Raw genomic sequence first — 23,717 nt, forward strand, 5'->3', positions numbered from 1 at the left:
GCTGTGGGAGAAGATGGATTTTGGCCGAAATTCTGCACATGAGACATTTGATCTCAATACAGTTTTCTGTTCCCAAAAATACAATATGTTACGAACAGACTTTTTCCTTTGCCAAAGTTTTTTTTAAATGGTGTTGTTTGGAAGGAGTACAAGAGCGAATTGAGTTATTGCACACGCAATAAGATCAGAGTAGGCGTGTCCTAATTGAAATATGCTAATATATGCTAGAACGAGCCAATACGAGAGATCACCATGATGTCACAATAGCAAACAAATTTAGTTCCAGATGGAAAAAGTTGCGTTCTGTGCATGGTTTTATTAGGGTTCTCTGCATGGTTGTGCTCTGTATTCGCAAATCAGTAATCGCATAATGACATTACAGTAAGGAGCTGGTGTAATCGACTTTCCAACTAACATGATCATTGTAAATGTCGTAGTGCTATTTCATGGTGTAATCTCGAAATTACCTCGCAGATGGCGGTTGTGAGCCAATAGATCCATTCATTACCTAGCTATGTGAGGTTAGTGAGCCACGTCCAAAACTGTTAGTTCGCAATCAACGAGCAATATGATAGACTGTGCTTGTTTATTCATAGATAAAGGATATCAGTCAAGCAATAATGTCGTCTGTTAAACAGACGTTATTTTCTGTGTAAAACATTAACTTCAAAAAATCAAGCAGGCAACTAGTTCAAATCTGGTAGCTAGATGAGGAAAACAATTCTCACATAAAAAGTGTAATTATTACATATCGACTATGGTGTACTGTATGTATGCCAGACAAGTAGCTAGCTACAGTAGTACTCTTTTTGATGACCTCCTAGCCCCAGCAACTCACGTATGGCAGGTTATGGAACCGTTATTGGCATCGGATTATGAAATAGGTGTGTGCTGATGTAGCTACCAAGCCAGTTTATTCAATGAAAACGAGGGTTGTTTGTCTATGCTCGATAACGTTACATCTGCATTCATCCATACGTGCTGACAAGATAGCCAATGCAATGGCTGAGGCAGGAATATCTACCTAGCTACCACGCAGGCTGGCACCTTGTGGTCATGGTGTTCAAACGAAATATCTGAAAAATAACGAAACAATAACTGGAGCAGATTAGCTATTTATCCAAAATTGCAATTAGAGCTAGCTAGCTGGCTATATGTATTATTCTTTTTTACACATACAGTGGGGAGAACAAGTATTTGATACACTGCCGATTTTGCAGGTTTTCCTACTTACAAAGCATGTAGAGGTCTGTAATTTTTATCATAGGTACACTTCAACTGTGAGAGACGGAATCTAAAACAAAAATCCAGAAAATCACATTGTATGATTTTTAAGTAATTAATTTGCATTTTATTGCATGACATAAGTATTTGATACATCAGAAAAGCAGAACTTAAATATTTGGTACAGAAACCTTTGTTTGCAATTACAGAGATCATACGTTTCCTGTAGTTCTTGACCAGGTTTGCACACACTGCAGCAGGGATTTTGTCCCACTCCTCCATACAGACCTTCTCCAGATCCTTCAGGTTTCGGGGCTGTCGCTGGGCAATACAGACTTTCAGCTCCCTCCAAAGATTTTCTATTGGGTTCAGGTCTGGAGACTGGCTAGGCCACTCCAGGACCTTGAGATGCTTCTTACGGAGCCACTCCTTAGTTGCCCTGGCTGTGTGTTTCGGGTCGTTGTCATGCTGGAAGATCCAGCCACGACCCATCTTCAATGCTCTTACTGAGGGAAGGAGGTTGTTGGCCAAGATCTCGTGATACATGGCCCCATCCATCCTCCCCTCAATACGGTGCAGTCATCCTGTCCCCTTTGCAGAAAAGCATCCCCAAAGAATGATGTTTCAACCTCCATGCTTCATGGTTGGGATGGTGTTCTTGGGGTTGTACTCATCCTTCTTCTTCCTCCAAACACGGCGAGTGGAGTTTAGACCAAAAAGCTCTATTTTTGTCTCATCAGACCACATGACCTTCTCCCATTCCTCCTCTGGATCATCCAGATGGTCATTGGCAAACTTCAGATGGGCCTGGACATGCGCTGGCTTGAGCAGGGGGACCTTGCGTGCGCTGCAGGATTTTAATCCATGATGGCGTAGTGTGTTACTAATGGTTTTCTTTGAGACTGTGGTCCCAGCTCTCTTCAGGTCATTGACCAGGTCCTGCCGTGTAGTTCTGGGCTGATCCCTCACCTTCCTCATGATCATTGATGCCCCACGAGGTGAGATCTTGCATGGAGCCCCAGACCAAGGGTGATTGACCGTCATCTTGAACTTCTTCCATTTTCTAATAATTGCGCCAACAGTTGTTGCCTTCTCACCAAGCTGCTTGCCTATTGTCCTGTAGCCCATCCCAGCCTTGTGCAGGTCTGCAATTTTATCCCTGATGTCCTTACACAGCTCTCTGATCTTGGCCATTGTGGAGAGGTTGGAGTCTGTTTGATTGAGTGTGTGGACAGGTGTCTTTTATACAGCTAATGAGTTCAAACAGGTGCAGTTAATACAGGTATTGAGTGGAGAACAGGAGGGTTTCTTAAAGAAAAACGAACAGGTCTGTGAGAGCCGGAATTCTTACTGGTTGGTAGGTGATCAAATACTTATGTCATGCAATAAAATGCAAATTAATTACTTAAAAATCAAACAATGTGATTTTCTGGATTTTTGTTTTAGATTCCGTCTCTCACAGTTGAAGTGTACCTATGATAAAAATTACAGACCTCTACATGCTTTGTAAGTAGGAAAACCTGCAAAATCGGCAGTGTATCAAATACTTGTTCTCCCCACTGTACATGGCTCTGGTTAGCATACAGGTTAGCTGCAAACAAGGCAATGTAGTCGTTACATTTTTTTATCAAGCAAAGTATAAGTGAGTTGTACTCTACCACCATCTAACACTACACTCAAAAAGAATTCTAAAAATAAATAAAAAGAATACCCTACTCAAAAATATTTAGTCCTACCTTATGCCAACAACCTGAAAGGATGGGACATCACCACACCCTGTAACTCTTCTGATGTAAAGTCTCGCACACCCAAATACCTCTGCAGCTGCCACCACAACTTCAATTTTCTGCGACTTACGTTCCATCCTTGCAGTACAGTTGATAACCACTGTTATAAATGCTAAAAATCCAATCTTACTGAAACATATCACTTGTTGGCCTATCCCTCTGTACTGGTACATATCTACTACTGTGGGGTTCTTTAAGGTTTTTAGCATGCTTGCTTAACTAACTATAAACAAGAAAATATCCTATGTATTAAAGTTTGAATTTATGACTCATGTGAACCTGCATTGTACAATATTCTCAGAAGCCTGACTGTTAGGATGCAACCCAAAGAATGTGTGTGTATGCAACATTGTACAAGGGCATAAGATATGAACAGCAGTGTGAAATGTGTGTGCGCTGTACTGTGTGACCGAAACTTTGCTAATCTTAGAGAGGCACAGGAGGGGTGTAGAGGAAGGGGGGTTAATCAGGAGACTGCTGACTATGGTGTACAATAGACAATAATAGATAAACTATACACACGAAGATCAGCTGTGAGGTTCTGAATTATGCACTATAACCCAAGACTATAACACATGTGATTGAATATTGTTGCAACTGTTGGCCTGGGATTCTGGGTGTCTGTGTGTGTGTGCTGAAAGTAACAGTTAGCCCCAGATAAGTGTGCTGGGAAGCTGTGGTTAGCCTTGAGTGGGAACAGTGGGCATTGTATACAGGTGCGAATAGCTCAGACAATATTGCAGAGCTGTCTGACCTCAGTCTCTGGGGTGAGGGAGTGTAATCTACACAGCAACAGCGTCGGGACATCACATGCGCTAAGGGGCCAGGACTGGCTTAAAGCGCCAACACCAACGACAGGCTGGGTGAGTCTAAACCACGCCCAGTCTCTACTCTGACAGGCCGGCTCGGAAGCGGGAACTATCTCTGTCATGAGTATATTATAATATCTTTGTCAGGAACAAGTCAGTTCTCGGTTCCACCCTGCGGGGTGGTGCAGTGAACCCGTATATACGGAAATTGCATTTATTAACTTTTGAATTAAACAATTATTTTAATCAAGTTCAGTTGTGTTATTGTTCCTATCTCAGTTTAACCTTACGCAGCCTTAACACTACTCACACCACTCCTCTCCGGATCCCTCCCCCTTGACCCACCTTCCTCTACTTCACTGCCTCAGCATATGACAACTTCTGCACTACTCTAACCCTGGAAACCTGTCTCGCATGTGACATTTCTGATCCCCAGCCCCATGGGCACCCCTACAATTAACACATATCTCTACTTTCCCCAATGCTACACATTCCTTTGTCTCATGCCCTTCTGCACACCTAGGAACCTCCCTCCTACACACTGCTGCCCCATGCCCATAAGCTTGACACCTGTAACAATGTAATGTATTCGGCACATCATACAGGATAACTTATATATCCTAACATCACATTGTTGGGCAAAGACTCAACATCAAAACTCAAAAGAACAGACAATGACTCTTCTGTTTCACCACTCTCGCCACCCTGTCTGCGTCACACCAAACAACGAGCATCACAAACACCGGGAATCTTCTCCTTCAGTTGGTCAACTTTTACATTTACCGCTACCCCAGTAATCACTCCTTTCGCTCTCATTTTCTTGAGAGCGAAACAATTCACATTTCTTGCCCCCATTCGTTTTTAACGCTGAACACCTTCTCCCTCTGACCAGCAGAAACACAAACAATTATCACAAGACCACTTCTGGTTACCTTCACCGATTCCACAGTACCCAACTCTGTTTTCACCCACCCTGAAACCACAAATGGATCAGCCAAAAGGCAAGGGTCCACTTTTTCCAAAAACTTCACTCCTACTGACACAGACTCATCTTTGTCTTGACCCTCAGTGCAAGCCCCGGGTTCTGAGAACTTCACCAAACTTACTACTTCCGATACTTCGCCCTCATTCACTTCAATTTCTCCTCCTGCCTTCAGCTCACTCTGCTTACACTTTCTACCATTCTTCTTTAACAAACCATCTCCCTTTTTCCTGCCACTTTTAACTGACTCAAGCTCACCGCCTTCTTCCCTCTCTCTCTTCGACCTCCTCTGCCTTTTTTCCCCTCCATTCCTCCGTATTCCAAGTATTCGTCTCCTTATGATAATACTGCACTTCTCCTGACATACATCTTGTTCTTGCTTTCTCAAGGGACGCCATTTAACCGGCTGTCACAATCTACGTACAAGCAGCACGAACCCCTCGGGATGTAGCGCTCAACAGTGTATCCCACTTATAAAGCGTCTGTTTCGTCTTGATGTTATTCTTTATCAAAAGCTACCGCGACGCTTTTCCATTTCAAACTAGCTTGCTCTTCCAACCACCATCCCTGTGTTGAGCTTCCAAAATTGTTCCAGGGGAGGGAATACCTGTATAAACGGCCACTATTGGTTCAATGGAATTATTGACAGTAAAAGAACCACTGAAGTGCTGAACCGTCATTCACAGCATGAAAAAAACTACTTACTAGAAGGAGCTCAGCCTTCCTTGCAATACCAGTGGCAGCAGAGGGTGCCATTCAAGCTAAATACAAAATGAATGGTGTCCAACTGAGCAAAACAATTTTTTCCCATGTTATGACTAAATTCAACATTGTTGCAGTGTCATATTTATATTTTATTACACAAATTAAGGCCTGATTATTATTAAAATATAACTTATGTTTGTAAGAAGCTAGTACCTTAAAATTATTTTAAAAATTATAAAAATTATATTTTCTCGTCACATATTCAAATTCCTTTATTATGCCATGTCATAGCTTGCAATGATTATTATTTTGAGGAAACCCAAATTTAGCTTCTAAAGTTACTATGATATTCCTTCTTAATTGGCTAGATAGCGTTATGGGGAAAAAAATATTATATAGATATGGCAACTCCTCTCTTGCTGTAAAAAAAAAGTTTTCAGGCCTTTTGGGTAGGTTTTGAGTGCTTATTGGGCTAGAAATTTTAGCTTGACTTGGGAACCCTGGTGAGCAGTGCTATACCTGTTGTATTCGGTGCATGTGACAAATAACAATTTATTGGATTAGAATTCTAAATAAATCACTGACAGTGTCACCAGCAAAGCACCCCCACACCATCATACCTCCATGCTTCACGGTGGGAACCACACATGCGGAGATCATCCGTTCACCTACTCTGCGTCTCACAAAGACAGCAGTTGGAACCAAAAATCTCAAATTTGGACTCCAGACCAAAGGACAGATTTCCACCGGTCTAATGTCCATTGCGCATGTTTTTTTGGCCCAAGCAAGTCTCTTCTTATTATTGGTTTCCTTTTGTAGTGGTTTCTTTGCATCAAATCGACCATGAAGGCCTGATTCACGCAGTCTCCTCTGAACAGTTGATGTTGAGATGTCTTTTACTTGAACTCTGTGAAGCATTTATTTGGGCTGCAATTTCTGAGGCTGGTAACTCTAACTTATCCTCTGCAGCAGAGGTAACTCTGGTTCTTCCTTTCCTGTAGCGGCCCTCATGAGAGCCAGTCTCATCATAAGGCTTGATGGTTTTTGCGACTGCACTGAAATTTTGCAGATGGACTGACCTTCATGTCTTAAAGTAATGATGGACTGTTGTTTCTCTTTCCTTATTTTTGGCTCCCGAGTGGCGCAGCGGTCTAAGACACTGCATCTCAGGGCAAGAGGTGTCACTGCAGTCTCTGGTTTGAATCCAGGCTGCATCACATCTGGCTGTGTTTGGGAGTCCCATTAGGGTGGCGCGCAATTGGTCCAGTGCTGGCTGTGGTAGGCCATCATTGTAAATAAGAATTTGTTCTTAAATTACTTGCCTAGTTACATTTTTTAAAAGCTGTTCTTGCCATAATATGGACTTGGTCTTTTACAAAATAGGGCTATCTCCTGTATGCCACCCCTACCTTGTCACAACACAACTGATTGGCTCAAACGCATTAAGAAGGGAATAAATTCCACAAACTAACTTTTAACAAGGCACACCTGTTAATTAAAACACATTCCAGGCACCTACCTCTTGAAGCTGGTTGTGAGAATACCAAGAGTGTGCAAAGCTGTCAAGGCAAAGAGTGGCTACTTTGAAAAATGTGTTTAACACTATTTGGGTTTCTACATGATTCTATGTGTTATTTCATAGTGTTGATGTCTTCACTATTATTCTACGATGTAAAACTAAAGAAAAAACCTTGAATGATTAGGTGTGTCCAAACCTTTGACTGGTAATAGTATGCGCTCCAGTGCGCCCAAAGTCGTTTTCTAGTGCTTTGTCTCCCTTATTTCTTGATGTGCATCAGTTCCAGCGTATTAATATGTTTTATGGAAATAGCTGTCACCATAAGGACAATCTAAATAGCCTACCTACAACTGGTCAAAAGTTGTCACAACGTGTGCGCCTGTTGCTCTCTCCTCTCGATCACGTGCCTCAGCCTGTATCACTGCTTGACAGTGAAGAGCAGGTCACAGTGAAATATATGTATTGATAAATGTCGGCTGCGGTGCAACTTAGAAATAGCCCAAAAACCCTGTACCAATACATTTTCACCCGCGACATCGTTTTCAAAGTAGCCCAATATACAGACAACTACGAACATGGCAACACTGCAGCTCACCCCCCTCTTTCTGACATATGAAAGCCACTCCCCTCTCACTCTCACGATTCCGGAGAATTGAAACCAACAGCTGAGCTGAGACATTAGCAGTAGGTTACACCGAGTCTTAGTAGTAATATCAAAGATCTTCCTCTCTGGTATGTCTCGATTTCGCTGGGCTGAAACTCTAGAACTTTTGAATCAAAAAAAGTTAAGTTGTCTAATCTGTGTAGGTTTACTGGATCCGCTGAGTATTCCCTGTGGACAGAGTTACTGTAAAGTCTGTATTTGTAACTGGGTTCAGGACCACCAAAATGATCCCTACCACATCTGCCTTAAGTGCAGACAGACCTACACCCCAAGACCTGCACTATATACAAACACCAAGCTTGATGAAGTGGTGGAAAAAATTGAAAAGACTGGACTGCAAGCTGATGACACTGGATCTGGAAACATAGTCACATACTCCAAGTCATATACTGAGGAAATACTGCATACTGAGGAGATACTCCGCAAACATATGCTGAGAAATCAGCACCTGGTCAGCATGAACAAGGTATGGATAAGAACTATTTCCTATCTGCGGTGACTCAACTACATGGAGTAGATGTAGAAAGAAATGTGGCGTATTATGAAATCATAGCTGTAGTCTACTTTGTACAATGTACTTTAGATGTCATGTGAAGATTATGCAGGCCCCACCCATCTACCAGAACAGGCAGAGACACAGTTCAAGATTCAGGAAGAGTGTATATCACACTGAGAACAATGTACTAATACCACAGTATTATTGCCTCAATACCACTGCGTGTTTGCCAACAGAAAAAGATGAGTGGGAGCAAGACACGCAAACAAGAAGCCCAGTCACCAGCTCCCTCTTCCAGCGGACAGAACTTGGTAAGCTCTGGCAAGTGTGTACAGTGGTTCCTCCTTTAAAAGTTGTGAGCTTACACCGCGGGACTTAGAGGTAATTTGTGGTTTAGTACGGTACCCTGCGTCACCACTTCATTGCTCCAGACCAGAGCAAAGGGGAGTTAGAGCACTGTTTATGCTTTTGGGTCCTACTGTGTCTCTAACTGGCAATGAATGGGTGACATAAACCTAAATAGAAACTGATAATTGTGCACGACTTCAGTATTACTTACTAAAACTGTTGTTACACTTAGGTTTTTATTACTTTATTTTGTTAGGATTATTTTGCTCTTACTGTAGTGCTGTAGGCCACTCCCGACAGGTCACGTTGTACAGTGCCTGAATGATGCAATGTTCTAAGACACTGCATTGCAGTGCAAGCTGTGTTGCTACAGATATGCTGGTTCAATACCCTCTGCCGGTCTTGACTGGGAGACCCAAGATATGACAGTAGATTTTTCTCCCTCTTAAAAACAGAAATGAATCATTCTAAATAACAAACTGGCTTTATTTACAAATTAGTAACAATGTCTCACCCCATGTTCAAGAATTGCCTTTTTCTCGCTCGTTTTATGTTATTTGAAAACAAAATCATCTCCAAAATATTATTTTTTAAACAAAGCAATTATTATTATTAATTTAGAATGATATAAAAGCCCGTTGGATATTCTCACAGATATATTATTAACCCTGTTATTAGCAGGACAATATATATTGGTCATATTCTTCAAACTAAAACAATGTAACTAATAATGGCATCTTTATGCTTTCATTAATAAAATAATGATAAAAATACTCTTTCAAAATGCCAATGTTTATGTAGTTATGGATCCATAACGAATTACTATGGGAATAAATATCACTGAATTACAGAAATATCCTCCAATCCTCTATATGCAATTATTGGCAGAGAGTCAAGTCATATTTTTCGATATGCTGTAGACCTACCGTAGGCAACATGATTCTCACTAGTGTTGAGTAATGTGCTGTTAAAAGTGGTGTAGGTCTTATTTATTTAAAGAGCATATTGAAGATAGAAGCAATAGGATTTGAAGCAATGGCCTTCAACTATTGTAGCACCGTTTTGTGCTGCTCTGAGACAAGCATGGGGACTGGTCTTGATAAATCAATAAGATTTTTATTTTCACTGAATCTCCGTTTGGGTATTAGTTAGACTAGAATTAGAAAATTAGGGTGTAGAAATGTTATGCTCTTAGCGTAACCTTTTTTTAACTAGGCAAGTCAGTTATGAACAAAGTCTAATTCACAAGGACAGTCTACTCCTTCCTCCCTGTCGGGGAATTGAACCCCGTTCTCCCACGTGCCCGCAGGAGACTGGATTTTTTAGCTAAATAGCCCAGTACTGTAATCCCAACCGTCACGTTGTACAGCGCCATGATTTCTGTTTCATCCTAATGGAAACCCAGAGGGTTTTTCATTTTCCTTGGAATAGAAACACCATAATATTAATCAAATTAATTAAGCAAGTACCAGTCAAAAGTTTGGACACACCTACTCATTCCAGAGTTTTTCTTTATTTTTACTATTTTACATATTGTAGAATAATAGTGAAGACATCACAACTGTGAAATAACACATATGGAATCAGTTAAGAACAAATTCTTATTTACAAGGACAGCCTACTCCTTCCTCCCCATCGGGGAATTGAACCCCGGTCTCCCGCCTGCCCGCATTCTCTAGTACAGCTGTTATTGAAGGCTATCAAATGCTTCTCAAAGATGCCCTCTGGTGGTCAAACTAGCACTAACTTAGCATTAATGGTACCAGTGGTACACACTTAAATAACGTGCCATAGAATTCTGCAGCACCATACAAGCTGCGCCGCAGTACGCTGCAAGTTTTAAAGGAGGAACCACTGTATGTACACAGTTGGTACATGTGTGTTCAGTAATACCCTCCTGATTTTAATATTGTTGGTGATATCATGCTCCCCTCTTTTAACTTGAATGTCTGTATGTGACTGGCTCACCTGCCCCCAACTTATAACTTTAAGGAGTTTCAGGATCCAGAGCCAGGGAAGACACAGGAACTGTATGCCCAAATGGATGACATCCTGGATAGGGTGACTCAAAACAACTTCCAGCAATCAATGAATGCAATAACTGAGCTCACCATTAACACAGAGGGCAGACTGAGGGCCATCACTGACCTCATATATGAGAGGGCCATAGCACGCCCTGCCAGCTCTGTGGTCTACGCCAACATGTGCCACTACCTCATGGGGGTAAGTCTGTATCTGTACAATTCTCAATCTGTCTGTATTTTGTCTGTCTCACAGGGGTGATTGCTATTTTTTTTGTCAAATGCCAATGACCAGACATGGAGAACAGTTGGAAATCTTACAGATTTTGCCTTTAATCATCTGTTACAGTGCAAAGGGTTTAACGCTTTCTCGGGCAGTGTTCCCCAACTGGCGGGTCTTTTATTTATAATGACATTTTATTCATAAAATCTATTTTTATTGTTGGGCACAAGACTGACTGTAAAAACACCAGGAAATCAACTCTAAGTCATTTTAATTTTGGATATCTGTTCAAGTGTTTCCACGCATAATAGATACACCTGATCATATACAAATGTAAGCAAGGTGAAATTAATGTTTTAGTCTGGTTTCTTTCGGTCACTAATACTAATTATATGTAATTATGTTCCGGCCCCACGACCATCCTATCAAGACAAAAAAATCAGCCCGGCGGCTGAATCTAATTGCTGACCCCTGGTCTAAGGGGTCGGGCATAGGCAATGATTCAAAGGTAAATGCACAGGAGCCAGGTGCAAACAAAGAAGCTTATAGTAAGAAAAGGCAAATGAAATCCTGGCTCTTAGACTTTAAATTTAGAAAACAAAAGCATGAAGTCCACAGGACTAATCTATTCCGCTCTACCCAGCGGTGAGAGCTGCACACCTTTAAGTCTTTAGGCAGTCAATTAGAGTGTTGCCACACCCTTGTAAGGGAACAGTGCTCAGCTGGAGCACACTTCACATTCCCAACATTCCAACACCCCTAGCCAACATTCCTGGTGCTGGCTTGGCCCTGCTGCACCACACCCACCAATTCGTTTTTACCCCCCCTGCATATTTTTCCCCCTCAGCTCAAAGTACCCACGGCTGCCGTACCAGGAGTGACAATAAATTTCCGCAAGATACTTCTGAACCGAGTCAAGACAGACTTTGAGAACATGGGGAGGGACAGTCATGAAATCTTGCAGAAGAAGATGGACGCCATCACCAAGGTATCACATTCATCTCTTTAGACGCACTGCCCATTACATTATAGACCAACGCTTTGAGAAAGTCTGATCTAAATTATATTAATACCTCAGCATTTTACTGATGCTCTAATGCATCATTGATTATGTGCCTTAACCTTGCATGGTGTTCTTCCCCTGAATTGATCATTGGAAAATGTTTTCTTATCTAACTAGTCACAAATTGTATAGTTTAATTTGTTTACTGATTCCTTCCAGGAGGAGGACGGCCAGCAACTGAGAGAAGAGCTGGAGGAGGTCAAGGCCAAGGGGCGGAGGCAATCTCTAGGCAACATCCAGTTCATGTGCGAGTTATACAGGTTGAAGATGATTACGGAGGGCATCATGCACAACACCATCGTAAAGCTGTTGAAGAACCACGACGAGGATTCGCTGGAGTGTTTGTGCACCTTACTCTGCACCATCGGCAAGGAATTGGACTTTGAGAAGGCCAGGGTACAGCATTGTCTCTCTCTGTCCATCCTCCCGTCTGTCTGTTTTTTAATCTTTTTTATTTAGTTTAAATCCATGATCGCAAAATCAATGGCATTTAACAAGTACAGTGCATCGGGTTTTTTTATCACAAATGATCTGATAGATTAATCCAATAGATTCAAATCTATAAATCAGTCAAAAGCATTCACTTGGACTGTCTACTTCCACAGCCCAGAATGGATGAGTACTGCAACCAGATTGAGAAGATCGTGAAGAATAGGACAACCTCTCCCAGAATCACAAGCATGCTGCAAAATGTGCTGGATCTCCGAAAGGTATGACCAGTTATTCTTCTTTCCTCTTTTAACATCCATATCTAACTTCTTGGTTGTCTCTTTTTTTGCTCTACGCTCTAAAGCCGTAGTATGTAGTTTATATGCATCAATTTCAGGAATTACAGTTCTGTAAGTTCCATAATTTATTCATTATTGCATTGTCTTTTATGTAATATTAGTAATGTTGTGTGTGTGTGGTGGGGGGGGGGTGTGTATGCATTTTCTCTCTAGACAGAAATACCCCAGCTTGCTGAAAAGATGGAGAAGACCAGACTGCAAGCTGACGATGATGCTGACGATCACACTGGACCTGCAGATACGGAACCTGTTTTGCGACCTCATTATAAGTCATCACCCATGAAGCAACAGGAGCTGGTTAGCATATTTACACCACTACAGGAGAACGTATGTCCTCATGATGATAAGCTGAAAGCTGAAGACCATGAGACAGACTCTGCAGGGCCGGCTACCAAGAAGGTATTCATGGGATACCGTTATAGGCTAAGGATAAGAGAGAAATGTTGCAGGCTTTACCCATCAGCTAGTGTAGATAGACATATTTCAACCTGAATAAAGACCATGCTGATGTATGTATCACAAAGGGATATGTTTTGATCCATTGTGTGATGCCAATTACAACTGTCTGTATGTTTGTCCACAGAAAAAGGTTTGTGTGCCCTTTAAAACATGCCAGCAGATAATCCAGGAGAGAGAGGAGGAGCTACAGAAACTGAGACAGGAAGTGGAGTCTCTAAAGGTCAGACATCAGGGGTGTATTCATTAGTCGGATTCCATTGCAAAACGTTTTGTAACGAAAACGAGAATTTCTATTGGACAGAGTTAAGCGTTAAAAAGAGGGGCAAAGTTCTGTTTTTTTTGTTACCGATTTGCCTCATGATTTGTCAACTCTCGCACATTTTCTCTGACCTTCACATTGGAGTGCTGCTGCAGGCTCTTTGCATATCTTGACCAATCAGATTCACAGGAATCACAGGTCGCGCATACCGGTCACAACGCAAAAAGCTCAAGTCGCGCTCTCCACTTTACTCTGGTATTTACTTAACAAGCTGATAACACATCACTCCCAACAAACACAAGCAAAAACTCGTACATATATGTGGCAGCATTATACACCTATATATTTGCGATCTGACATGCTGTATTGCATGGAAACAATACTATTTTTCAGTCCGATCAACTAAGCTACTTACAACAGCAGCTGCGTAGTCTAACATATTATGCACCCTGTCCTGCTTTTAAAAAATCATTCATATGAACAAGTTCAAGGTTGCAGCAGTTTGACAGGGTTTTCATCTTCCCCAAGGCCAGGAGTTATTCCAGAAGTTTTTTGTGACCTGATTAGAAAAACTGGTCCCGTCAGGTGAATCACGTCATACTGTATAAGGTCCAGAGTTTCTTCTCCTTCAATGAGGAATCAAGCAATTACAATTGGTATTCATCCTATGGCTCCGTTATTCTCCATCGTTCTCCCAAAGTGTGCAGTTGCACACTCCCCGTAATGGATTTAACAATGATGGATTTAACTCCATCCAGCCAATGCATTTCAATTATAATCTAGACAGGGAGTGTGCAAGTCCATACTTTGGGAGAAGTGTGGAGAGTCGGAACAAAGCAGATGCTTCCCAAACTTTCTGAGACAAACACCTTGAAACGGACGACTCTTTCTCTCCCTGTCTTTTGACAGTGCTTATCTCAGGCTACACTGGAGGACGGTGAGAGGTTCTTCACCAAATTGATTGAGACAAGGTGCTCAGAGGTGAGAGAGTGGATCCAAGCAAAAGAGAAGGAGATGGTGAGTGAGGCTGAGGGACTCATACAGACACTCGAGAAGGAGCTTGATGAGCTGAAGAGGACTGAAACAGAGGGTAGGCAGCTTCCACACATAGAGGACGTCCCCCATTTCTTCCAGGTAAGATCAGGAGCTCTCTAATAAAGTGTTACAGGTTTTCATAAGTGTTCACCCCCTTGGATTATTTTGCGGTGGGTAATATTTCCATATACGGTACCAGTCAAAAGTTTGGACACACCTACTCATTCATGGGTTTTACTTTATTTGTACTATTTTCCACATTGTAGAATAATAGTGAAGACATCAACACTATGAAATAACACATGGAATCATGTAGTAACCAAAAAAGTGTTAAACAAATCAACATATATTTTATATTTGAGATTCTTCAAAATAGCCACCCTTTGCCTTGACAGCTTTGCACACTCTTGGCATTCTCTCAACCAGTTTCATGAGATAGTCACCTGGAATGCATTTCAATTAATAGGTGTGCCTTGTTAAAAGCTAATTTGTGGAATTTCTTTCCTTCATAATGTGTTTGTGCCAATCAGTTGTTGTGACAAGGTAGGGGTAGTTTACAGAAGATAGCCCTATTTGGTAAAAGCCCAAGTCCATATTATGTCAAGAACAGCTAAAATAATAAGCAAAGAGAAACGACAGTCCATCATTACTTTAAGACATAAAGGTCAGTCAATCCAGAATATTTCACGAACTTTGAAATATTTTCAAGTGCAGTCGCAAAAACCATCAAGCGCTATGATGAAACTGGCTCTCATGAGGACCGCCACAGGAACGGAAGACCCAGAGTTACCTCTGCTGCAGAGGATAAGTTCATTAGAGTTACCAGCCTCAGAAATTGTAGCCCAAATCAATGCTTCACAGAGTTCAAATAACAGACACATCTCAATATCAACTGTTCAGAGGAGACTGTGAATCAGACCTACATGGTCAAATTGCTGCAAAGAACCACTACTAAAGGACCAATAAGAAGAAGAGACTTGCTTAGGCCAAGAAACACAAGCAATGGACATTAGACCGGTGGAATGTCCTTTTGGTCTGAGTCCAAATTTGAGATTTTTGGTTCCAACCACTGTCTTTGTGAGACGCAGAGTAGGTGAATGGATGATCTCCATGTGTAGTTCCTACCGTGAAGCATGGATGAGGAGGTGTGGTGGTGCTTTGCTGGTGACACTGTCTGTGATTTATTTAGAATTCAAGGTACACTTAACCAGCATAGCTACCACAGCATTCTGCAGCGATATGCCATGCCATCTGGTTTGCGCTTAGTGGGACTATCATTTGTTTTTCAACAGGACAATGACCCAACACACCACCAGGCTGTGTATGGGCTATTTGACCAAAAAGGAGAGTAAAGGAGTGCTGCATCAGATGACCTGGCCTCCACATTCACCTGACCTCAACCCAATTGAGATGGTTTGGGATGAGTTGGACCGCAGAGTGAAGGAAAAGCAGCCAACAAGTGCTCAGCATATGTGGGAACTCCTTCAAGACTGTTGCTGAAGGTGGTTGAGGCAATGCCAAGAGTTTGCAGAGCTGTCATCAAGGCAAAGGGTGGCTACTTTGAATAATCTACAATATATGTTGATTTGTTTAACACTTTTGTTTGGTTACTACATGATTCCATATGTGTTATTTCATAGTTCTAATGTCTTCACTATTATTCTACAATGTATTCAGACTTTGTTACATTAAAGCCTTGTTCTAAAGTGTATTAAATTGTTTTTCCCCCTCATCAATCTACACACAATACCCCATAATGACAAAGCAAAATGTATGAAATGTTTTTTATGCAAATGTTTTAAAAAAGAAACGGAACTATCACATTTACATAAGTATTCAGACTCTTTACTCAGTACTTTGTTGAAGCACCTTTGGCAGCGATTATAGCCTTGAGTCTTCTCAAGGCTTCTCAAACCTTGGCACACCTGTATTGGAGTTTCTCCCATTCTTCTCTGCAGATCCTCTGAAGCTCTGTCAGGTTGGGGAGCGTCGCTGCACAGCTATTTTCATGTCTCCAGAGATGTTGGATCGGGTTCAAGTCCGGGCTCTGGCTGGCCCACTCAAGGACATTCAGAAAATTGTCCCGAAGCCCCTCCTGCGTTCTCTTGGCTGTGTGCTTAGGGTCATTGTTCTGTTGGAAGGTGAACCGTTGCCCCAGTCTGTGGTCCTGGGCACTCTGGGACAGGTTTTCATCAAGGTTCTCTGTGTACTTTGTTCCGTTCATCTTTCCCTCATTCCTGACTAGTCTCCCAGTCCCTGCTGCTGAACAATATCCCCACAGCATGATGCTGCCACCACCATGCTTCACCGTAGGGATGGTTCCAGGTTTCCTCCAGACGTGACGTTTGGCATTCGGGCCAAAGAGTTCAAAAGAGTTGGTTTCATCAGACCAGAGAATCTTGTTTCTCATGGTCTGAGAGTCCTTTAGGTGCCTTTTGGCAATCTCCAAGCGGGCAGTCATATTTTGTTTTTCTGAGGAGTGGCTTTCGTCTGGCCACTACCATAAAGGCCTGATTGGTGGAGTGCTGCAGAGATACTCTTCTGGAATATTCTCCCATCTCCACAGAGGAACTCTGGAGCTCTGTCAGAGTGACCATCGGGTTCTTAGTCACCTCCCTGACAAATGATCTCTCCCAATTGCTCAGTTTGGCCCGGTGGCCAGCTCTAAGAAGATTCTTGGTGATTCCAAACTTCTTTCATATAAGAATGATGGAGGCCACTGTGTTATTGGGGACCTTCAATGGTGCAGAAATGTTTTGGTATCCTGCCCCAGATCTGTGCCTCGACACAATCCTGTTTCGGAGCTCTACGGACAATTCCTTCGACCTCATGGCTTGGTTTTTGCTCTGACATGCACTGTCAACTGTGGGACCTTATATTTAGACTGGTTTGCGCCTTTCCAAATCATGTCCAATCAATTGAATTTACCACAAGTGGACTACAATCAAGTTGTAGAAACAGCAGGAATGATCAATGGAAACATGATGCACCTGAGCTCAATTTCAAGTCTCATAGCAAAGGGTCTGAATACTTTTATATTTTTGCATTGTCATTATGGGGTATTGTGTGTAAATTGATGAGGATTTTTTTTTTTATAGCATTTTAGAATAAGTCTAACGTAACAAAATGTGGAAAAGGGGGGTATTTTTATACATTTTTATGTTTAGAATTGATCTTCCACTTAGATTTTTTACAGAGTGACAATTTAATCCATTTTAACCCCACTTTGTAACACACAGGGTGAATACTTATGATGGGCTCTTAGGTTTCACTGTAACTATTTATATGGACGCCTGTTGTGTTTTACCATTTCATCAGTGTATTTACTGTCTTTCTGAATTGGATTTGTACGGTTTCTGATTTACTGAATGTTTATTTGTCTGTCTGTAGAAATTGCCCAGCATCACTGAGGCTTTTGGAAAAGTGAAGAGGATATATGCCACTAAAATCCAAAAGCTATTTGAAAATACCTCCAAGAGACAATTTAAGATGTTTTATGAAATAGGTACTCATTAAGGATTATAGCTGTACTATTTGTTTTAGCATAAACCATATTCTTTCAGACATAACATTCTTTTTTTTTCAACAGTTGAAGACATGCTGGAACCATACAGTAAGCATTACCATTACAGCACAATTGGCCCACAGTAAAGTATCTCAGTCGTTCTCGACCTCTAAGCTTACCTTTTTTAAAGGGGCAATCGGGGGTGGCAACTGGTCAACCCGCCACTTTTTGGGGTAAACAGCTGAGGGATGGAGCTGGAGAAATGTAACTTCTCTCAAACTCTTAGCCAGTGCTATGGAGGACGAGGACTGACCATCCATGAGATCAAAATTACTGTGTTTTGTTTTTTGAAGCTATGGGTTTATATCAAACAAGTTTTTATATAAGCTCATATTTTGGTTTGTGGTAGAATAAGAAAGTTGAACTAAGCTCACATGGCATTTCTAACTCATGTTCCTGAAGAATCAATGGCTATATTTATAATTTTATTAAAATGGATGTACCAATCCCAGATTCTCTCTCTCTCGCCCTCTCTCACAGCCATCACTTCTCTTGACAGACAGGAGGTGGAAGAAAAGGACCTGGTAAGATCTGTCCAGAAAATGTGTGTTTAGGAATAATCTCCTGGTTCTATATTGTTTGTTTACTCCCCCACCTGCCCCCTAATTTATGACTTGAAGGAGGACTTTGTGGACCTAGATACAGTGAAGACAGAGGAAATATATGCACAAATGGATGACATCCTGGACAGGCTGACTCCTAAGAACTTCCATCAGTCGATGAAGGTAGTGAGTGCATTTACCATTGACACCGAGGACAAACTCAAGGGCTTTATTGACCGCATATATAAGAATGCCATTGAATACCCTACCTACGCTGATGTCTACGCCAAGGTGTGCCACCATCACCAACTCATGGGGGTAAGTCTACATGTTAAAGTTTTCTGTCTATTTCTCACCGTCTCAATCCCAGAGGTGATAGCAAAAAAAAAGGACTTATTTTTGTATTTTTCCTTCTCTGTCCATCTTGCTCTCTCAATTGCTCTCTCTGACACAATAACAACAACCCATCAGCCTTCAATGAGTTTTACCTCCCACATATCCTGCCTTTTCAGCTGAAAGTACCCGGAGTGACAGTACCCTTCCGCAAGCTGCTGCTGAACCGATGCCAGAAGGGCTTTGAGAAAGACAATAGTAAGATCTTAAAGGAAATGCAGAGAGAACTGGACTCGATCACTGAGGTAGACCAACATTTTGATGTCAAAATTACTTGAACTTGATCCATACTGAACAAAAAAAGAAAACGCAACAAGCAACAATTTCAAAGATTTTACTGAGTTACAGTTCATATCAGTCAATTGAAATACATTCATTAAGCCCTAATATATGGATTCCACATGACAGGGAATATTATACCTTACATGACTTGTCACCGATACCTTAAAAACATTTTAAAAAGTAGGTGCATGGATCAGAAAACCAGTCAGTATCTGGTATGACCACCATTTGCCTCATGCAGCGAGACACATTTCCTTCACATAGAGTTGATCAGGCTGTTGATTGTGGCCTGTGGAATGTTGTCCCACTCCTCTTCAATGGCTGTGCGATGTTGCTGGATATTTGCGGGAACTGCAACAGGCTGACGTACACGTCGATCCAGAGCATCCCAGACATACTCAGTGGGTGATGTCTGAGTATGCAGACAATGGAAGAACTGGGCCATTTTCAGCTTCCATGAATTGTGTACAGATCCTTGCGACATGGGCCCATGTATTATCATGCTGAAACATGAGGTGATGGCGGCGGATGAATGGTACGACAATGAGCCTCAGGATCTCGTCACGGTGTCTCTGCATTCAAATTGTCATCGATAAAATGCAATTGTGTTTGTTGTCCTTAGCTTGCCTATACCATAACCCCACCGCCATCATGGGGCACTAATTTCACAACGTTGACATCAGCAAACTGCTCGCCCATACGCCATACATGTGGTCTGCAGTCGTGAGGCCGGTTGCACATACCACCAAATTCTCTAAAACAACGGCTTATGGTGGAGAAATTAACTTTCAATTATCTGGCAACAGCTCTGGTGGACATTCCTTCAGTCAGCATGCCAATTACACCCTGCTTCAACTTGAAACATCTGTGGCATTGTGTTGTGACAACTGCACATTCCGAGTGTCCTTTTATTGTCCCCATTACAAGTGGCACCTGTGTAATGATCATGCTGTTTAATCAGCTTCTTGATATTCCACACCTGTCAGGTGGATGGGTTATTTTAACAGGGATGTAAACACATTTCTGCACAACATATGAAATGAAATTTTTGTGCATATGGAACATTCCTGGGATCTTTTATTTCAGCTCATGAAACATGGGACCAACACTTTACATGTTGCGTTTTATATTTTTGTTCAGTATACATTACATGAACATAATTTCTCCTCATATTACCTTATGCTTTCTTAACAATTGTAATTGATTTAAAGGGATAGTTTGAGATTTTGCCAATGAAGCCCTACTTTCCCAGAGTCAGATGAACTCGTGGATACCATTTGTATGTCTCGGTGTTCAGTTTGAAGGAAGTTGCTAGGTAGCATTAGCGCAACAACTGGAAGTCTATTAGACTTTGTCATTGCGCTAAAGCTACCTAGCAAATCAAAAAGTTTTGAGAATGACACAAATATTAATTTTCACAAAGTCTGCTGCCTCAGTGTTTTTAGATATTTTTGTCAGATGTTACTATGGAATACTGAAGCATAACTACAAGCATTTCATAAGTGCAAAGGCTTTTATTGACAATTACATGAAGTTGAAAGAGTCAATATTCGCAGTATTGACCCTTCGTTTTCAAGACCTCTGCAATCCACCCTGGCATGCTGTCAATTAACTTCTGGGCCACATCCTGACTGATGGCAGCCCATTCTTGCATAATCAATGCTTGGAGTTTGTCAGAATTTGTGGGTTTTTGTTTGTCCACCCGCCTCTTGAGGATTGACCACAAGTTCTCAATGAGATTAAGGTCTGGGGAGTTTCCTGGCCATGGACCCAAAATATCGATGTTTTGTTCCCCGAGCCACTTAGTTATCACTTTTGCCTTACGGCAAGGTGCTCCATCACCAAACTGTTCCTGGATGGTTGGGAGAAGTTGCTCTCAGAGGATGTGTTGGTACCATTCTTTATTCATGGCTGTGTTCTTAGGCAAAATTGTGAGTGAGCCCACTCCCTTGGCTGAGAAGCAACCCCAAACATGAATGTTCTCAGGATGCTTTACTGTTGGCATGACACAGGACTGATGGTAGCGCTCACCTTGTCTTCTCCGGACAAGCTTTTTTCGGGATGCCCCAAACAATTGGAAAGGGGATTCATCAGAGACAATGACTTTACCCCAGTCCTCAGCAGTCCAATCCCTGTACCTTTTGCAGAATATCAGTCTGTCCCTGATGTTTTTCCTGGAGAGTAGTGGCTTCTTTGCTGCCCTTCTTGACACCAGGCCATCCTCCAAAAGTCTTCGCCTCACTGTGCGTGCAGATGCACTCACACCTGCCTACTGCCATTCCTGAGCAAGCTATGTACTGGTGGTGCCCCGATCCCCCAGCTGAATTAACTTTAGGAGACAGTCCTGGTGCTTGCTGGACCTTCCTGAAGCCTTCTTCACAACAATTGAACCGCTACCTCCTTGAAGTTCTTAATGATCCGATAAATGGTTGATTTAGGTGCAATCTTATTGGCAGCAACATCCTTGCCAGTGAAGCCCTTTTTGTGCAAAGCAATGATCCTTGCAGATCCTTGCAGGTAACCATGGTTGACAGAGGAAGAACAATGATTACAAGCACCACCCTCCTTTTGAAGCTTCCAGTCTGTTATTCGAACTCAATCAGAATGACAGAGTTATCTCCAGCCTTGTCCTCGCCAACACTCACACCTGTGTTAATGGGAGAATCACTGACATGATGTCAGCTGGTCCTTTTGTGGCAGGGGTGAAATGCAGTGGAAAAGTTTTTTGGTGATTCAGTTAATTTGCATGGCAAAGAGGGACTTTGCAATTAATTGCAATTCATCTGATCACTCTTCATAACATTCTGGAGTATATTCAAATTGCCATCACACAAACTGAGGCAGCAGACTTTGAAAATTAATATTTGTGTCATTCTCAAAACTTTTGGCCACGACTGTAGATAGTTCGGGATTGTGGTCATGAAGCCCCCTATCACTTTTGGTCTACTAGCCGTTAACCTTACATTGAAGAATTTATTCCCTTCAACTGATCATTGTAACAACTCACTAACTTGTACCTTGTTTAGTCCAATGCAATTTTGATTAGTTCAAGGCAGGCTCACCAAATCTCCCTGATTCCTTCCAGGAGGAGGACCGACAGCGACTGAGGGAGGAGCTGGAGGAGAAGAAGGCAGAGGGGCAGCGGGAGTTGCTATGCAACATCAGGTTCATGTGCGAGTTGTTCAAGCTAAAGATGATTATGGAGGCCGTCATGCACAACAGCATTGTAAAGCTACTAAAGAATGGTGATGATGGTTCACTGGAGGGCCTGTGCACATTACTCTTCACCATCGGCAAGGACTTAGAGGAGGATTCTCAGGAGGCAGAGGTACAACTACATATCGTCTGTCTCTTGTCTGTTTGTCTTTCTGATTTATTAATGTGATCACTAATAACCAGTCTATACTTCCACAGTCCAGAATGGATCAGCACTACAGGCAGATTGTGGTGATCATTAATAAAAAGAGGACATCCCCCAGAATCCGCTACATGCTGTGTGATGCGATGGACCTCAGAGAGGTATGACACGTATTAATGTCAATTGACCTTCAACTGCTGTTTGTCTTTGGTTGTCTTTGTCTGTCTGTCTCGCATATCCTCTAATCTTATATGGCTGATATTAGATTGTCATTTTTGTTAAAGTCTGATGTTTTACACTCTGTTCTCTTTCTCTAGCTCAATTTGGAGAAAAATAAAGACAATTGAAGCGAAGAACCAGATCTTTTCTATGAGGTTTAATGATGTCCCGTGTAGCTCAGTTGGTAGAGCATAGCGCTTGCAACGCCAGAGTTGTGGGTTCGATTCCCAAGGGGAACCAGTATGAAAATGTATGGAATCAATACTGTAAGATGCTCTGGATAGGAGCGATCACATTGGAAAAGTATAATGAAATATTGATGGTTCATAATAATTGAATCATAAGATGTACAGTGTCCTACAATAAATCCATTTTTTCCCCCTGCAAATTTCTGTCTACTTTATTTGTTTAATTACATGTAAATATAGTGAGACTGGAGTTGAGTTGATGTGATTGAAGGAGTGGTGTGTGAAACGTCACCATAACTCACATCAATATCGACTGGTGATACCATCCACTGGCACTAAGTGACACGACACCCACACACTACCTGGTTTGCAATCCACCCATTTTTCAGCCTTATTATAAGAAATTCACTACCATTCAAAAGTTTGGGGTCACTTAGAAATAAATGTCCTTGTTTTTGAAAGAAATCACAGTTTTGTCCATTTTTTTAAATAACATCAAATTCATCAGAAATACAGTGTAGACACTGTTAATGTTGTAAATTACTATTATAGCTGGAAATGGCTGATTAAAAATAAAAAATGGAACAGCTAAACTCAGCTAAAAAAATATATATATAATCTCACTGTCAACAATAACTTTTTCTTTGCAACTCTGCCTAGAAGGCCAGCATCCCGGAGTCCCCTCTTCGCTGTTGACGTTGAGACTGGTGTTTTGCGGGTACTATTTAATGAAGCTGCCAGTTGAGGACTTGTGAGGCATCTGTTTCTCAAACTAGACACTCTAATGT

The 23,717-nt window shown here is 41.7% G+C and overlaps 1 protein-coding gene across 4 annotated transcripts; it reads left to right on the forward strand.

The window, feature by feature from the left end:
- Positions 1–7,663: 7,663 nt before the first annotated feature.
- LOC139583783 (uncharacterized) lies at positions 7,664–23,129 on the forward strand. Of its 4 annotated transcripts, none has more exons than XM_071415233.1 (17): positions 7,664–8,156; positions 8,423–8,497; positions 10,527–10,757; positions 11,626–11,766; positions 12,001–12,237; positions 12,447–12,551; positions 12,783–13,028; positions 13,213–13,308; positions 14,257–14,481; positions 17,773–17,887; positions 17,972–17,995; positions 18,428–18,471; positions 18,568–18,807; positions 19,002–19,127; positions 22,250–22,492; positions 22,579–22,683; positions 22,840–23,129. In XM_071415233.1, the coding sequence occupies exons 1-17, from the start codon at positions 7,761–7,763 to the stop codon at positions 22,867–22,869; spliced, it is 2,679 nt and encodes an 892-aa protein (XP_071271334.1). In that variant the 5' UTR covers positions 7,664–7,760; the 3' UTR covers positions 22,870–23,129. The 4 variants fall into 4 exon arrangements, with proteins under 4 accessions (XP_071271334.1, XP_071271336.1, XP_071271335.1 ...); XM_071415235.1 differs by having other exon boundaries at positions 12,783–12,926; XM_071415234.1 differs by having other exon boundaries at positions 10,536–10,757.
- The last annotated feature ends 588 nt before the right edge of the window (positions 23,130–23,717 follow it).

Source organism: Salvelinus alpinus, chromosome 8 (genome assembly GCF_045679555.1).
Source record: "Salvelinus alpinus chromosome 8, SLU_Salpinus.1, whole genome shotgun sequence".
In the NCBI taxonomy this organism is placed as follows: Eukaryota; Metazoa; Chordata; class Actinopteri; order Salmoniformes; family Salmonidae; genus Salvelinus; species Salvelinus alpinus.